The 12,504-nt window shown below is 34.4% G+C and overlaps 1 protein-coding gene across 1 annotated transcript; it reads right to left on the reverse strand.

Moving 5' to 3' along the window:
• Positions 1–826: 826 nt before the first annotated feature.
• Positions 827–12,120, reverse strand: LOC106614375 (uncharacterized). The gene has a single exon (XM_014230097.3). The coding sequence runs from the start codon at positions 9,292–9,294 to the stop codon at positions 6,748–6,750; it is 2,547 nt and encodes an 848-aa protein (XP_014085572.2). The 5' UTR covers positions 9,295–12,120; the 3' UTR covers positions 827–6,747.
• Positions 12,121–12,504: the final 384 nt, after the last annotated feature.

A 12,504-nucleotide genomic window follows, 5' to 3' on the forward strand; every position in this document is an offset into this window, starting at 1 on the left:
ATGAGATGGCTGATGCTCTTGCCTGTTTTGCAGCGGCTATCAAGCCGCCGCGACCAGAATCCTTCTATGAAGTAGTTCATATACAAAGGAAAGGGCAGAGAGAGATATGAATTGACAGCAAACGAATGGGTGGCGCCAAGCAAAATTGCTGCTGGGAAGTTGCAACCTCAAGAGGCTCAAACAAACAATTAACCTGCCTAGGAACAAATTCAAGTTTCTCGCCTCAATCTACATCGGTCATTGCAGATTTAAAATACAACTATATAATATAGGCTTAGTCTCAACTGCAATGTGTAGATATTGTGATATGGAACCTGAAACTCAAGAGCAACTGCTTCTTGATCGCGTAGCAATCTGTAGATGCAAGAATAAGGCCCTGGGATCTCTCTGCCCTAGAAGGGACGCATCGACTCTCTAGTAACTACCACGATCATTGAATTATAGCACCTTCATATATATAATATATAAATACTGAGTCTAAGTGAGTCCTTGTGAAAAAGGGTAGGGCACAATAGACCATAGGTCGCAGTGCATACCTCAATAGCTTTCTGTTCTATTCTAACACGTCATTTGGTTTGTGTAATTGTTATAAAAGTTCATCGATATTATCCGTTACTCATTGTTTGGTAACAACTTCTCCGTACTTGGTCTAATATATTATATCTACATATGAAATTATTATACTTATATTGTACTTAGTCGGCAGATTCATACTTACGATTTTCATAAAATGTTCAACCATTCTGAAACAACTTCCCTATTTGTAGTAATTCGACAGTAAACCCCCGATAAGAAACCCCTCCTCCAAAATTTGTAGTGAAAGACATTATTTTAAGACACATCAAATATTTTTTGTTTTATTTCCGTTATTTTTTCAAGATTTAGTGTTTCTTTTAGTTTTAGTTTTTTTTGTTTTGATTTTTTTAATTTTTGTTTACATCGTATAGTATGTAGAATAAATAATTTTTATAATTAAATGTTTTTTATGCTTAAACACATTGTTTTGTCACATATTAAATATCACTAAATTAGGTATTAGGGCTGTGGTTTTGTATACACATTTTCCCATTTGGAAAAATAAATTATTAATAAAAAAGCTTTCAGTTATCAACAATATGTTACAATTATTATATTAGCTTAAAAATATTTATATTTATTTCATAGACAGTCATCGAGATAGTTGATTTGCTTAAAACTCTTTATATTTATGCTAGTTCATTGTTATAAATAATTAGTTGGTAAATTTGTGTTAAAAAAAATAATTGTTGTAACATCACATTTGGCTTTTCATTTTACATTTCATTTTTGTATATACGTTTCATACATTTGCACTACTCGAGTCATACCTGAACGTTTTAATATCTATTTAGCGAAATAATTAATATTTCTTTAGTAAAAAAATATATATTGTGAAAAAATTATAAAATACAACGAAGAGTACATAGTACTAATAAAACTGTATTTTGTTATTTAATAATAAATGTTTTTGTTGTTAAAAAAATAGTAATTATATTCTAAAATTTTGTGTTGCACTTAATTGTTAATTGAACTTAAACATTCGTATATTAGTAAAGCTATATGTGTTTTGAAATTATGGCTTGAGATATTTGTAAATTTATTTTGATTTTTATATGTTTTGTTTTTGTTTATTAGTTTTGCGTTTTTTATTGCAGTTTGAATTTTATTATTTGTTTTTTGTTTAACTCCAATCAGCAAAACATAGTGTTGCAGTTCAATGTTTAAAACGTTATTCAGCGCTATTAAAATATATTTAGCACTTGTTTAGTTTAAAGCTCAGCTTGGCATAATTTAGCAACGGCTTATATTGCTAAAAAGTTTAATTTTAATTTTTTTTGCATATTTAATTCTACTTATAAAATTCAGCGCTTGTGTTTTGCTTTTGTTCAAGTAACTAAGACAAATTTTATGTTTTTTGCTAGCATTCAGCGTTGTTTAAACAAATTCAGCGCAGGTATTTTATACAGCCTTAAGTTTTTATGATTAACTCAAGTGCAGGAAATAAAATTTTAGTGTTTAAACTAGTATTCAGCGCATTTTGTTTCAAACAGCACTAAATATTTTTTTGTTTTTATTTGAAAAATTTAGTTTTTGTTGCCATTCAGCGTGTTTTAAACAAATTCAGCACATTGTATTACATAGAGCACTAAATTTTTCTTATATGTATATTTAAGTTTTCTTTGTTAGTTTTTGTTGCCATTCAGCGCATTTCGAACAAATTCAGCTGCTATTCAGCGTCTTTTAATTTTTTTTTTCACAGGTTTACTATAACTTTACTGCACTAAATTTCACTAATTTCAGCAATTATTTGCTAAACTTCTATGGGCTGTTGTGCTCTATATTTAATTGGGCCTTGCGCTAATTTCACGCATCAACGAACATTTACTATAATACATAATTTGTATGTGCATTCGGCATTAGTTTAAACATTTCGCTTCATTTGGTTCAATACTAGCGGACAGTTATAATTGTTGTTTCGTTTTTTTTTTTTTTTGTTTTTGCTGTTGGACGTGTGCTTGCTTTTATATAGTCATTTATATAGCCATTTGTTTCTTTGCCTTTGGTTTTGTACACACATATGGTACATACAGATATATAACTAATGAGGTATTTTTGCCTTCTGCATGCAACTATTTATTATAATAATAAATATTTCATGATACTTATTCAAATGTAATCACAACAATAAATTGACTATTTCACACTGATGCTAATTACATACAGACATGTGTACTAATTACACTTGTCTACAAAAGCATATTAAGTAATACTTGTCGTGTGTTCTTTTAATTTTTTGTTGTTTTAATTTTTTGTAATTTTTTAATGAATCGTAATCGTCTACAAATTGTTGAAATATAAGCAATTTATTTCAGTTGTAAAATAAAAAACTTTATAAACAAAATAAATTAATTTATTGATCGCCCTTAGTGCTTTGGCTAGACTTTCAATGTGAAAATCAAATCGCAAGCTTTAGCGAAATTTTGCATTCATGAAAGTTGGTGAAGAACTTAATTAGTGTGTGAGCATGAATATATATAAAGTATGCGTGGGTACAGTGTGCAAGTAGTGATTAAAAATTTAGAAAAAGATGTCGTTAAAATCTAAGACTTCGATTTTTTTATATAGGTAAAAAAATGAAACTGAATTTTGTTTCCCTTTTCGAAAGAAAAGTGCCTTGAGCTGAAAATAATATTCAGCAAATGATATAAGTTTTTGAAATATTTCCATAGGAATATTTTATACTGCACTTAATACTGTTTGAGTTTAAATATTGCAGGATTATTATTAGGCCTTTACGTACATATTTTTAAAAACGTAGAATTTTGATGAAATGAAAACGTGAATGAAAATTGAAAATATATAATTTCAAAATGTACGGTTTTGCCAATCAGGTATGAGAAATAAAAAAATGTAAAAAATGTATAAAAAATATATTTGTTAAAAGACGTTAATACATGTTTTTTTTATATATTTTGTTTCTTTCTTTTTCAAATTTAATTTTTTTTATATTTAAACTGATGTTTTTATATTTTTAAAGAAATTTTTCTCATTACTTGCCCACTGTACAATTGCAAGTCATTGCAACGCGCCACTATTTATTTAAACATTAAAAAACTTCAGTCGCACCGCAAATAAGTATGTATATATATACATAAAAGTGTATATGTATATGTACATATGTAAATGTTTGCACACTTGAAGATGCATTGCAATACGTCAGGTGAATGTTAAGTCGAAGCTCGCAGAAAAAAGAGTGTTGTGTATTTACAAACATAAACATACTTTATATAGGGGTGCGTGTACAGCAGAAAAATTTACTTTTTAATATAAGTCAACTGCGAATAGATTAAAAAATTTAACAGTATTTAAGTGTGCAAAAAATATTAATTAGTGGAAATACTCTTTCGTAAGGAGTGTATCAATGTAGACAAGTCTATGTACGATTTCTTATAATTGTAAATGATTTTTGTAATTATGTAAAAAATTATAACAAAACTTTAAACGAAAATTTACAACAAGAATAATAAAAAACTAATTTATATCAAAAACTAAAAAAAATATTGTAAAATTGTATGAAAATTTTATAGAAAAAAAGTACAGGAAGATTTGTAGCTAAAAATGAAAAACTAAATTAACAAAGTTAAAGTTAAAGAATTATTCCAAAAGTTATAGTAAAAATTTAAAACAAAAAATTTTACTAAATTTATAGCAACAATAAAAATATAGCAAGAGTTATTAAAAAACTATAGCAAAAATTTGCAGCTAAAAATGTAAAAAAAAGAATTCAATATGTTAAAGTTAAAGAAATAATGCAGAAGTTATAGCAAACATATATAGCAGATTTTTTTAATAATTTATAGCAACAATTATGAATTAGCCATAATTGTCTCTTTTAAAAATATAACGATAAATATTAAAGCAAAAATTATAGCACATATTTATAGTAAAAATTATAGCAAATAAAAAGCTTGTTTTTTTTTGTATATATTCCTCTCAAATTTTCAGGCAAATTTTCAATTTCAAGCAGAGTTCGATTTTTAATTGATTTGTGTAAATGTATGGCATGAAAATTTGTTTTAATTTTTTTCTTACAGTTTTTGTTGCTTTAACTTATACACTTAACATTTAGTGCTTTCTACTTCGATTCTGTTTACTTTGTTTCTTTGCTTTGCTTGTATGCATGTGTGTGTTCGTTTTATACTATATATAAACATATATACATACATATGTAATTTAATTCTATGTACATACTATTTATTTATACATATAGGTATATTAATTAACTACGAATATTAGAACTTTGCTAGTGTAATTAAAGCTTTGTTGTTGCATTAAATGAAACGTTCAATTGAAGTTTGTATAACAGCGTTTTATTATTGTAATTAATCATCTGAAAATCTAGCGTGAACTAAATTTTTTTCTTCTTTCTATACTTCTACTGTTTTAAATATTTACTGTAGAGCAAAACATGTAAATATATAAGTTAATCTAATGTAAATATGCATGTCTTTGGTATATATGAATAAGTACATATATGTATAAACATATACATGAGTAGTAAGTATGTAAATATGTTCTGCTGTTTATACATACTTATGCTTGTATGTGACACGCTGTGTTACACATTTACCTATATTTTGTCTCACTTATACATATATTTTTACATACACATCTAACTTTTTCACTTGTTAAATATTTTTTCTAAAAATTTTTGCTAGTTAAAAGCTTTAGTTGCTAATTTTTTCTTTTCTCACTAAATGTATTGACTTTTGCTTAGTTTTTGCCATTTAAAATTACATATACAATGTGATTTTATTTACATTTTCAAATAAATTCTACTGTTTCTTCATAAATGTATATGCATCCAGCTCACATGCATTTAAATATACATATATGTACATATGTATAAATTTTTGCTAATTCTTTCATTTTTCAATTTTTTAGGTCACTTTCACTTGTGGAAATAAGCCAATAAATACACACAAATACAGGTATATAAATAAAAATAATTAGTTTAAATTGATAGCAATGCCTTTCTCATGTTTCAAATAAAATTTGTGCTTGTTGTTTGTTTCCTAGTTAACCATACGAACACTTGCGGTACCAGCAATGAGTGAAATAGTGCAAAATTTACTTTAAACTATGTATGTATTTTATTTACGCATATAAGCAAAATCATTGTTATTTTTACCGAATTTCGGTACAAATTAGGTACAAATTGGATACACTATGGGTTTAATTTTTGTCAAAATTAAATTTTTATTTAGAAATTTAAATATTTTAGATACTAATCACAACAATCTCGATACAAATTAACACAATTCGGTACAAAATAGAAACAAATTCGGTACACGTTAACACAATTTGGTACAAAATATATACATTTTCAATACAAATTAACACAATTTGGAACAAATTAGATACAATTTCGGCACACATTACATACAATTTTTAAAAACATCGCATAGAGTTTAGACAAAAATTAGCTAAAAATTTCTTATATTGTACTCCATAATTTCAATATTTTTTTTCAATTTAAAATATTGTTATCTGATTAAGCGGACTTTCTTGTTTGCACATAATTTGTACGAAATTTATAACACACTTTTCACGCTGAAATTTAATTTATGGCCTGTTTAAGCTTTTAATTTTAGAAAAAAAGCTACCTTCTTTAAACAAATCTATACACACAAGCACAACTATGTATTATATATATGCAAAGTTGCTATAAATACAGCTGCTGAGCGCGCGGCAGCTTAAACGCCCACTAACAAAGCGATTGCTTTCATAATAGAATTTTTTTAAACTACCGCTAGCATATTTAGAGTCCATTAGCACAAAAAAACATATATCATATACGTATATATACAATATGTATTATATATACTTAATACTGACTGTTTGCTGTTTGTATGACTGCAATGTGCGTACCACTTCGCTGCCATTTGTTGTTGTTGCTGCTGGCGTTGTGGTGACAACTATGTCGGTGCCCATTTGCGAACTGCTGTAGCACTCGAATTACTGCTTTGTCAGCTGCCGGCCGTTTATGGACTGCACAATCGTGTCTACGTTACGTAGACCGCTGTATGCGCCTCTCAATATCGGCTTGGCACGTAGCATAGCAAAGCTGCTGATTGACACAAGCAATTGTGCTGCTACGCTGTCGGCGATGCTGTACCTTACACTTTCGCTAGGCCTTCTGCCAAGGCTGTGTTGCTGTTGCACAACTCATACGTCGGCTGGTTCCACTTCAGCATCTTTGCCTTGTGCACATGATTGCGCTGCAGCGCAGCTCAGATTCTTTGAACCTTGAAAGAAGATTTTGAAGAGACTGCGCTTGGGTGCGAATTTGCCATTTGCCGCTGGCAGCGCTTCGGTAATGCGCGCGGTGCCATTCGGCGAATTGCCATTCATATTCAATATGTATGTAGCTTTGATGGCGGTGGGAGTGTCACACGACTGGTTTGCAGTCTTTTGTGTAGCATCTACTGCTGTTTTTTGCTGCTGCAGCTGTTGTGCCGTCGGCAGCGCCTGCTCTTTTGCTGGTGGCGCACAAAAATTGATGATCGTGCTGCAGCTGCTGTTTGGGCGCAGACCATGTATGCGCGCGGGACTGCTATGACGGTTTGTAGACGACGTTGCTGATGGCACAACGGCGCTGCTGAGCGAATTCTGTGGCGTTAAAAATTTGCAAGAGTTCAATGAATATGTTGATACTTTACTGATGTTGCGTCGAATGTTGGCGGCGTTGCGAGTACCTGCGCAATGACGATTGAGAAAGCCACTGCCGCGTCCACAGGAACTACTCTGACGCTGCAGCGAACGCTCACGCGTACTTGTTTCGAAACCAAAGAGACGTTTAACGCCGCGGCGCACTCGTTTATTGCGATACGCAAATATGAAAGGTGATGTAAGATTGCCCAGTAGCAGCATGAAGATGGCAAGCTGTGTGGAATGTTCGAAGTTGGCGCTGCGGAAGCGACTCTGCAGCACGACTAAGAAGCCATAAGGCAAATACGAAACCAGGAACATTATGATCACTAGTATGCTGATGCGCACAGTGCGCGATTCTTCGCGATACTTGAAGAGCGATGAAGCGTTCGATAGGCGATGGCGTAGCGTTGACATGTAGCTAAGCGCTTTCGGTGAGCTATGCGGCAGGCAAGATATTTGCAGCACATGTGAGTGCTGGCGATTATGCGCATTCTGTGACACGAAATGTTGTTGGCGTGTGCCAGTGGTGGTGATGGTGCTGGCAGCGTGATGTGTATGCAATTGCGCATGACCTAACAGGTGTGGCGAACAGCTGGTATCGAGCGGATCTTGCGTGTACTTATGTAGATTGGGCGAAGAATGCACTTGGCGCACACCTTCTAACCTGTTCGTTTCCAGCAAATCCTGTGATGATGTGCCGAGCAATGGCAGCTGACGTGCCGAATAATTGCGCTTGATTTCACCACTCGCAGTTTGTAATGTCAGCAGGATATTTTGATTACGATCCGCATAGTTGGGTTGCTGTGTAAGCGGCACTAGTGGTTCGGCGTTGTAATCGCCGGATTCGAGTTGTGCCGCTTCATCTGACAAACCATCATCGGAGATAGTGGGTAGCAGCACTTTAGCGGCGGAATCGCGACGCGCACATACAGGCGAACTTTTACGTTGATCAATCTGCATCTGCAAGCCGCCGCGTTCACAGGCGCTGCCACCGCCATTCGATGACGCCGATGAGACGGAGTTGCGGTGGGCGCACATATTTGAATACTGCAGTGATGAGCTTTGCTGATGATGTGTCAAATTGAGCGCACTTTGCAACAACGGCGATGAACCATTCTGTCGCATGCGCAGGCCATTTTCACGCGCTTCGCTAAATATGCGCCAATACATGCCACAAACGAAGCCGAATGGCAGCAGTATAATGACGAGGAAGTAAACGCAAGCGAAACTGATGCCAAAAATACTATTAGCCGAGCTTAAACTCAATTCCGCAAAGCCTTGCTGCTCGTGCAGCACAGTTTTTGTGGTAAAATCGATTTCACGAAAGGCAGATAGCGCGCCAAACATCAAACCCACCACCCAAGTGAGCGCAATGAATATCCATGTCTTCAAGCTAGATATGCGCGTATGATAACGCAGTGGATCAGTGACCGCACACCAAGTATCGCCAACGACAAGCAGCACGCCAAGCGCGCCCAAAGCGGCCGCCATATCGATGGACCAGCAGCGTATATGTGGACGTGGCAGCAGCGCTGCAACGACATCAACAGGCGCTGTACTTGCCACTTCAGCATGATGATTCGCCTCTTCGATTTCGGTGATAACAATCGTATCGGTGCCTTCATCGATTGTCAACTCCTGACAATATGTCGAATTGCACTTGTAAATGGTTTCAATTGTGCGCGCATCCTGTGCGTTCGTCAAATTATGCTTTACAATAACGCCCTCTTGCTCCAACAATTTGCCATTATGTTTAATGGTCATCTGGCGATTACCCGGTTTTGCGAGTAACTCGATGCGATCATCGCTCGCCGTCGCGGCAAGTGACAATACAGACGCATTAGTTGCAGCATCCTTGCCAGCGCTGCGACGCGTTGCCTGACTGAGAAACAATGTGGGCGCCAGTATAAGACAACCGATCAAATTGATCACCAGCAAATTGATGGTGAAACGATTGGCAGTGGTACGCAGACCAGGCGTGACCCAGAATGCGCCCAAAGCCAGCAAATTGATGACGAACGAGAACAGCAATAGCGCCAGTATTAGAAAATCTATGGCCATTATTTGTTGTAGTGGCGGGTGTACCTGATTAGCATGCGCTGCGAGATTTAACAAACTAACGGGTTTCTTAAGAACTTTAGTACTCAGCTGCACAGAAAATGTTCACTTTTATTTTTTAATGCACTGTATTGTTTTTGTTGCTTTTGCTTTAATGTTGTAAATCTGAGGTGCGTAAGCAGCTGACGCGGCATTTGTATACGTTTTGACAACAACAATAAACTGTTTATTTAAACAAAAAATGCGCACGCGCGTTCGGTGTTCTAAAACGTTACGCGTTACACCAGTTAACACTGCAAATTTTACCTTTCAACTGTTTTTTCTATTGTTGCTGGCGCTTAGTCAGCATTTGCCTGCACTGCGCGCAGGAGCGTGGCACACACTATGAGCAATAGGTAAAAACGTTCAATGGTAATTTTTACTGTTTTTTTTTTGTTTTCAAATAATGCCACCTCACACTTTGCTGCAATTTTTTTTTTTTTGTATTTTCGCACACCGCGTTTTTAGCTTCGCGATTTTTCACGCCTTGTCGCTCCCTTTGAACTGCTTTATCTATCGAGTGGCGCGCGAGCCTTACTCTTTCTTCACTTTTTTTATTTTTTCTTATGTTTATGGCGGAAAAGTTTTTGATCGCCAACAACTACACTATTGCTTTGCTGCTTTTCGCTTAGTCACTGTGTTTTTCTTGTCAAATGTAAAAGGTTTATTTGGCCTTTGTGGCTGACTGCTCTGCTTAGCGACTCCGCGTGTGTATTTCGAACTTTAATTGCACACTTTTTCAGCACTTACAGTCACTGTCTATACTTTTTGTATGATTTGCAGTATTTTTGTATAATTATTACTTATTTATATTAAGTTGGATCTCGCTTGCGCGTTAATGCTGAAGTTTCTCACTGTCTAGCGCGTACGCGTCTGCCTTGGCTGCTGTGACTTAAATATATATATATTTTTAACTTTTTATATCACAACTATACATATATATGTATATGTATATTTTTTATGTACATTAATATTTTATGTTTATTCTTCAACGTTTTGCGCCCCACACTCAACCTCAGTTGGACTGTTGGCTCGTGGACATTTTATACAACTTTAACTAAAAATCTCTTCTGGCGCTTTGCCGCTTATTTTCAAATCTGTGCACAATTCACAGGCGCGTTCACTTTATTACCAGTTTACTGGTTGCTTTGCGCTTTTTGCTTTCTGCTGCGTTGCGAGCGCTTATTGTTAGTGCGAGCGCTTGAGTTTTTTCTTTCTTTTTTGTTTTGTAGTCTACACACGCCACAAGTTTGCGGAATTTTTAAACACAATTTCACACATTTTTTTGTTTAACAATATATAAATTCATTGTTTCACAATTCCAGTTGGCTGTACGTTGGCTTTTGCTTGGCAAACTTTTTTCAACTTGCAGCTGGCGTTTATGAGTTTGCCTTTATATTGTAACACTTGAATGATTATTTGCAAAAATTAATGCTTCAACTGAACGCTGCTAACCGTTTACACATTATACATTTACTCAGCATTCAGTTTTACATATAATATAATAAAAAATTATTGTATTTGTTTTTTCTTTTGCGAGTCGTATGTTTCGCGTTTGACCGTTTTCGAATTTCTTCACTATGCAACTTCAACGATCTGCACTCCAAAACGTTTCAAGCAAAACTGTAGAGCGGTCGCCGCGCGCTAGCCATGTAATATATCCAATTGCCCAGCGCACAAATTTGCGAGCGGCGCGTTGTTCATATATTTAATGCGAGCGCCACGCTATTGATCGCAGCGATAGCAAACAGCTGAGCGCACAAGTGGGTGGCTGTGACAATGATCGCGCTCACACTCGCGCCCAACAGGTACAAAGTGTTGTATCACTTGGGCTCTCTAGCGCGAACTGCTTCGCTTTTATGCAGCACTTTTCGTGATTTTCTGCTTCAAGAGCGCGCTGAGCACATTGAGCAGCCGCGCTGTACTCTAAATTTATGCGCGCACTCTCACAATGCTAATGCGGCACTTTAATACGCTACACGTCGTTCAAATGTTACGAAGTCCAGCGATTCTTGAATTATTCCCACGATAGGTTGTGTTTGTGTGATGATAAGTCGATACACTGATTTTTTGCTTCTTTCTTTTTGATAGTGCGCTAGGCATATATTGGCGCATACACACATATACAAATGTATATGTTTATTCATGCAAGCTAGCCGCTGGTGTTTCCACAAGTCATGCTATATTTTGTTTGTTGTTGGAGTTGCTTGTCGGCTACTTTGTTGTAAGTATGGCGCGCTGCACGAGATATCTACTCTCGCCCATTTATCGTATGCTGCGCTCACTTGCCGCTTGGCTTGTTGACTTCCGTTTCGTCTCTATTGACATGTGTATGCTTTAATTGCCCACTGGCGGGCGGCATATCGTTAGACTTTGTTGAAATTTTTCCACTTTTTTCTGCAGTTAACTTACGCATTGATTAATTGTGTGGTTTCGTTCGCAGATATCAGTGGTGGCGAAGGTGTCGCACGCGCGCCTTCAATTTACATTGACTATCATGCCTCTTTGGCGTGTTCAGCGTGTGCTTGGGTGTGTCTTTTTTACTACCGTTTTGTGTTGTTTCTTCTTCTGTGCCTTTGGTCTTTTAAAATTAGCTTAGCGCAAATATATTGTGTGGTTTGGCATAAGCGCGCGTTGTTGTTCTGAAACTGCGTCTTCGTCGGTTTTTATTTTCTTTTAATTTGTGATATTTGTAGGTTAGTTTATGTTTTAATTAAAATTTACTTTAAATATATTTTTCTTCGTATTACACGATTTCTATCACAAAATTCAATTATATAAAGAATTGTAATTTATACATCTTTTTAAATAAATTTTTGTTTTAATTTAAATTTTTTTATTTAAGCTTTTTGTTTACTTTATTTAATAACACTGCACATTTTAATTAATTTAATTAAATAAATATAAATTAAGTTATCTGCAAAAATTGTTTTTACTTTATTTGTGGTTTATTGTAAGTTTATAAATAATTTTTTAATATTCCTTAAAGCAAGTGCAAAAATATTTATTTATTTATTTTCAATAATTATTATATATTATATTAAAACAGTTTTTGATACAGAAACATTTTCTGTATTTTTCAAATTAATTGTTATTTTACATCGTTACTTTGCTAAATAAATTTTAAAAAATTTAAATTTTCGAAATATTTTTCGCAATTATTATTAATTTTTT

This window comes from Bactrocera oleae, chromosome 2 (assembly GCF_042242935.1).
Source record: "Bactrocera oleae isolate idBacOlea1 chromosome 2, idBacOlea1, whole genome shotgun sequence".
Classification (NCBI taxonomy): Eukaryota; Metazoa; Arthropoda; class Insecta; order Diptera; family Tephritidae; genus Bactrocera; species Bactrocera oleae.